The sequence below is a fragment of the Branchiostoma belcheri genome, unplaced genomic scaffold, assembly GCF_001625305.1.
Source record: "Branchiostoma belcheri isolate BF01 breed outbred unplaced genomic scaffold, Haploidv18h27 scaffold29, whole genome shotgun sequence".
NCBI lineage: Eukaryota > Metazoa > Chordata > Leptocardii > Amphioxiformes > Branchiostomatidae > Branchiostoma > Branchiostoma belcheri.
In genome coordinates this window covers 3,125,680-3,131,764 of record NW_017803898.1, presented here as the reverse complement: position 1 = coordinate 3,131,764, position 6,085 = coordinate 3,125,680, and the positions used below count along the sequence as shown (strand labels likewise).

Sequence of the window (6,085 nt, the reverse complement as noted above, 5' to 3'; positions counted from 1 at the left end):
GTGCACCCGTACTCTCCAGCAGACCAACTCCCTCGGCATGTTATCTCTCTCTATTTGGCCAATTTCTACCTTCTCCAGTCGCCTCCCGAAGCCTGGTAGAGGCTAGAGAATCACCGCAGTGCTGGAGTTGATATAATGTGTGGAGCTGGCTGGAAGTCTAAAAATGTCTGGTTTCTTGTTCCAGAAGGATTCGTCTAGGCAGATACCCAAACCTACAGTCACTGTGGTACTTAGTAGTTATAGGAATTTCCCTATGATCATATAGTACAGTTCCAAAACATGGACTGATGCACCAAACACTCAAATCTGCAATTTCTGATTTCTTGTTCCAGAAGGATTCGTCGGGAAGATACACCAACCTACAGGGTGTCCCGAAGGCCCTCCTCCCCGGGGTGGGGGGCAGGAAGATCCTCACCTTCTGGTGGGACGCTCTCAATACGTGAGTTAACTACAACCCTAACCCTAACCCCCTAACCCTAACCCTAACCCTAACCCTAACCCTAACCCAAACCCTAGCCCTAGCCCTAACCCTAGCCTTAACCCTAACCCTAACCCTAACCCTAAACCCTAACCCCCTAATCCTAACCCTAACCCTAACCCTAGCCTTAACCCTAACCTTAACCTTAACCCTAAACCCTAATCCTAACCCCAACCCTAACCCCAACCCTAATCCTAACCCTAACCCTAACCCTAACCCTAACCCTAACCCTAACCCTAACCCTTCCGGTGGGACACCCTCAACACCTGAGTTACCGGAATACTTCTGATGCGTATCCAGGCATTCAAGCTCTACAACTATCATAGAGTAAAACTCAATGCCACCGAGCACAGTAGGAGTATACTAGCAATCACATAGCCATAGTGCCCAAGCCTGGGGTCCAACCAGGCAGTTTCTAATTGTGAGTGCTGTTTGTCTTGATATGAGTTTTTCATTCACAAAGCAGCCTGGCCAGGCCCAATTTGGAAATGTGACCCTAGCTAGCAAGTAGCATTAGCTAAAGCTCATGTTATATGGATGCCAAAAGTCTTCATTTGTTTGTGTGTACTTGTCTTGTTTTCCAGGAGGCAACTATTTAGCGATGTGTACCTGGTGACAAATGCAGACAAGTAAGTCAACTGTGCTATAAATATAGAGAGTACTATAATTGTAAATATCGATCAAGATATTTGGAATGAATGAATGGATAAATGCATGGTTGGATGGATGGGTGGGTAGGTGGGTGATTGGATAGATGAATGGATGAATGAATGGATGGATGGGTGAATGAATGAGTGAATGGATGAATGGATAGATCAATGAATGAATGAATCAATTAGCGTCAGTTTTCCCTTTCTCTTGAATAAATGAACTTATATATCAATGGTGAATGTATAGATAAAGAGAATGAATGAATGGACGAACTAACGAATGAACAAATGAATGAATATGCAAACAGACGATTAATCTACCTTGACCCTCCCCCAGGTACAAGCACTTTGAGCGCTGGGCGACTGCACACGACTTCCCGGTGGAGAACATCGTGAACGACGGTTCCACAACGTTTGAGACGCGACTCGGTTCCGTGGCAGACTTCGAGCTCGTTCTACGCAACAAACGGGTCAACGATGATGTCATGGTGGTATGTGTGTATACTGTTTGTTTGTTTATTTGTTTGCCTGTATAGTAATAAGACATTGAGTTTCAAGTGTTGTATCTGAGTGTATAATTTGGATTCATTATTACAAATAATACATTCCACAGACACCCATGTATTCAAAGCTGAAAGTGGCTGATTATAGAAAGTTACATGAATAAGACTTAAGAGCTCATATTCTGCAGCTGGTAACAAAACATGAAAAGTACAGTTTTGAGATGTAGGACACATTATGTTGTCATGTTGACTTTTCATTTTATTATTTATGTACGTGTACATATGGACAGATTTAAGCATTTTCAGATTCAATGCAGATCCAATGTTAGCTTCATGTATTTTGCAGGAGAAAACAAAAATTATGATATCATTGTACTGATGTAACGTTACATGTGTATGGTTCCTGGTAGGTTGCAGGAGACATGCTGTTTCAGGACCAGAAGTTTGACCTCTCACAAGTCCTGGACTACTTCAAACTCAAGGTGAGTTATATATGAGTTATTTAAACTCAAGGTGAGTGACCAGTTTGCAGAGGAAATTAGTCCAACTCCTGCATATCTTTGACAAATGATGAATAAACCATGCTTCTGTGATGTAATGTTACACAAATACAACATTCTGGAATTTTTGGTCCAGTTTTTATCTTGTCTGCCAACATGAATAAACAAACAAGATGTGTTATAGTTTTATTAATTAACATATTCATTTTTTATTTTATTTTCAAAGATTTTTATCTATTCAACGTTGTATTCATTACAGGATGGAGAGCTGGCGATCTACTACGAGATGGAGCCGTCCGAGAGAACAGAGTCACGAGGGATTGTGGAGGTGGAGAAAACCACTAACAGGTAGGGTTTTTTTAGGAATCAGCTGCTTTCTTTGAATTTAGAGAGAGATTTTCAGAGTCTAACAGACTTAAAGTGTGTCTGTCAAGTTAATGTTAGATGCATAACCAAAGCATTATTTCTTATTTCTTTCTTCTTTCTTATTTCTTCCTCCTTTCTTAAAGAATCTCCAGGTTTCTTGAGGCACCAGCCCCTGTTTCTTTAAATCCAGTAGGACATTGGCATTTCTAAAGTCTACCTGAGATTGACTATCAAGTTAGTGCTAGATGTACAGTATAACCAAGGCATAGAACAAAGTAAAACATTCATTCCTTTATTCCTCATTCACTCCTGAACTTGTTTCTTCTCCTTTCTTGCAGAATCTCCAGATTCCTTGAAAAACCAGCACCAGATCAGACATCGTCCCGCCTCGCCAGCGTTGTCTTCTACTGCTTCAGAAGGAAGACCCTGGAGACTATCCCACAATTCCTTGCACAACATCCAGATGTCAACAGTCGAGTCTTTGGGCAATACCTGGTCAGTTTGCACCTGCAGTACCCTGTAAATATGCTAGGAGGCGATTTACCTTACCTGAACCGGACAGTTATCATCATAATCATGGTAACTGGTGCTGTAGCAGATACCCAGTGGTGTTGGATTACATTATGTAGCAAGTGGTAGGACAAAGATGAAAGGACTGGTCACTACCGTAGATACATGCATATGTTTTGGTAAGAATGAACAGAGTATCAGTTTGCAAGGCTAGACCATGGCTAGATGGAAAACTTATTAGTTTTGCAAATGTTACCTTAAAGTTTACAGTTTTTGACAGATTTTCTATAGCTGGCTTATGTATGAAACTTTTGTAATTGTATTTTTTTTTTGGTCTGTTTCCCAGAGCTGGCTGGTGAACGAAACGGACCTCCCTGTCTGTTTCCTGAGCTGGCTTATATATGAAACTTTTTTTTGTTTTTGTCTGTTTCCAGAGCTGGCTGGTGAACGAAACGGACCTCCCTGTCTGTTTCCAGAGCTGGCTTATAAACGAAACTACTTTTCTTTCTGTTGTTTCCAGAGCTGGCTGGTGAATGAAACTGACCTCCCTGTTTACGGCATGAAGCTGCCGACAGGGTTCCAGCTGATTGGGCAGGTCGGGCTAGCGGACTACGAGAAATGGCTCAGCTTCTTCTCCAGCAAACAGTACGAACAGGCAGCAAGGAAGGTCATCACGGCACGGGCATACGCTAGGTGAGGAACTGTTTAAAGTTAGGAGACAGGTATTTCTTTTTACACAACCGGTAAATTCTCACTTTGCTGACGTTTGGTGAGAATTTACCGATTGTGTAAAAAGAAATACCTAAGTTCCACCAACCTGATGAAATTATTTAGGGATGTTTAAAGTTAGAACTTTTGGTCCAACACAAAAAGTTCTCTCACCTAGAGCTTTCGACCAGTCACTCTGGTCTTCCTCAGTAGACTGACCCAGTGAAGCTTGTCACATGGCTTCTTTGAAGTGTGACGTCAACACTGGGTCAAAGGTAACCCAACACCACCAATGTTTCCTCTTCTTTTTAATCTTCTTCTTCCAAACAAAGTACAAATGTCACTAACTGGGCAAGACAGCTGTCACCATAATGGTACTAGTAACTGTGTGTAGCAGACACCCTGTGGTGTTGGGTTACATTCTGTAGCAAGTGGCAGGACTGAGTACGAACAGGCAGCATGGAAAGTTATCACGGCAAGGGCATACGCTAGGTAGGGAAATAACTGATAACTATGCAACTGTCGAGTTAGGTAGGGTGCTGTTAAACAGCTGTTTTTCTTCTTCTTCTCTTCCAAGCAAATGATTATAAAGTCAATTGCAATGACCTGAACCAGATGTCTGTCACCATGGTAACTGGTGTTGAGTTACATGATGTTGCAATTTAATAGCAGGAGGGATTTAGACTCCTGTCTGACCATGACAGTCACTGTGTATGAGTAAGAATTAACAGAGCAGACCATATGCGAAGGTAAAGATTATGCATTTGCTTTGCAAATGTGTACCTATCCAGTTCATTATTATATACAGTAAAGTGAATGACTAGATTTCTGCTGCTTTATTTTTCCTCTGACTTAAAGGATCGGGCTGATCGGGAACCCGTCCGACGGTTTCTATGGCAAGACCATCTCCATGACGATCGCGAACTTCTGGGCGGAGGTGACGATCTCGGAGAGCGAGCGTGTCGTCCTGACCCCTAACCCCCTGTGTGACCCGACCCAGTTTGGCAGCCTGAGCGACCTGCACTGTCAGAGCAGGAAGGAGGGGTGAGTGAATGAATGAATGAATGAATGAATGAATGAATGAGTGAGTGAGTGAGTGGGTGAGTGAGTGAGTGAGTGAGTGAGTGAGTGAGTGAATGAATGAATGAATGAATGAATGAATGAATGAACAAATGAATGAATTTGCTGGAGAAATGCGTTTACATTTTGGCATAAAAGTTTATCTAAGGGGGAAAAATACACACCTCTTGCTTATTAACCCTGAAGTTGTTTATCTATCGAAATGAAATTTTTGTAACTTGTTTGCTTAAAAATAAGCTCAATGTTTTTGCAGATACCTGGGGGGTTTGCGGCTGCTCCAGGCCACATGTAAGAAGTTCTACCAGTACTGTTCCACGCGGGGCATCGCGCTCGCCAAACGGAACTTCACACTGAAATATGACACCAACATTCCGCGGCAGGTCGGCCTGGCGGGAAGCAGCGCCATCGTCACGGCAACGCTCAAGTGCCTCATGCAGTTCTTCAACCTCACTGACAAGGTCAGACGGATTCGTATGATGATTGATGGATTGAATGCTTTTTAATGAGGCCTAGGGAAAAAATGTTGTGTTTCCTGTTTCAGACAATAGTTAGGGTCGGGATAATCTTTTTTCCTCTCTTTTTTTAAAATTTGGTGATATCTAGTGATCCAACTTTTACAAAGTAAAACTTGCATGAAGACGCTTTTATTTTTAGTGTCAATGTTACAAAACCAATTGTGCAACGTTTTATCACTCAGGTGTCAGATCATGGAGGGTCGGCTGTTTTTTCTATCTATAGGGTCAGTTGGGAAACAGAAAACACAACATTTTTTTTAGTCCTGAAAATGCATCCACCCTGTTGGTATTGCCAAAAACATGCTCTCTAAAAATTCTTGTTTAAGTATCTTTACTCTTAAAATCCTTTGTGTGAAATTCAGCCTTTTTTCATAATTACTTGTACCAAAACATAGATGCACTTTGAAACTGATGTTTATTCATTTGTTTGTTTGTTTGTTTGTTCTCTGCAGGACCTACCGAAGCCGATCCAGCCCCAGTTTATCCTGGATGTGGAGCAGGAGGAACTTTTTATCACAGCAGGACTACAGGACAGAGTCGCACAGGTGACTATATGTCATCTCATCGGTCTCTTAGCTGAATGGATGGATGGATGGGTGGGTGGAGGGATGGATGGATGAATGGATGGATGGATGGATATATGGGTGGATGGAGGGATGGATGGATGAATGGATGGATGGATGGATATATGGGTGGATGGATGGATGGATGGATGGATGAATGGATGGATGGATGGATGGATGGATGGATGGATGGATGGATGGATGGATTGGGT

General features: G+C 42.3%; 1 protein-coding gene across 1 annotated transcript in view; it reads left to right on the top strand.

Annotated features, from left to right (window-relative positions):
• Positions 1 to 6,085, top strand: part of LOC109473144 (glucuronokinase 1-like) — a 12,213-nt gene that overhangs the window by 2,919 nt on the left and 3,209 nt on the right. Inside the window, exons 6-11 of the mRNA XM_019773044.1 lie at positions 2,391 to 2,479; positions 2,836 to 2,992; positions 3,528 to 3,700; positions 4,574 to 4,759; positions 5,049 to 5,253; positions 5,763 to 5,855. Coding sequence (XP_019628603.1) covers positions 2,391 to 2,479; positions 2,836 to 2,992; positions 3,528 to 3,700; positions 4,574 to 4,759; positions 5,049 to 5,253; positions 5,763 to 5,855 — 903 coding nt within the window. The remainder of the gene's footprint in view (positions 1 to 2,390; positions 2,480 to 2,835; positions 2,993 to 3,527; positions 3,701 to 4,573; positions 4,760 to 5,048; positions 5,254 to 5,762; positions 5,856 to 6,085) is intronic.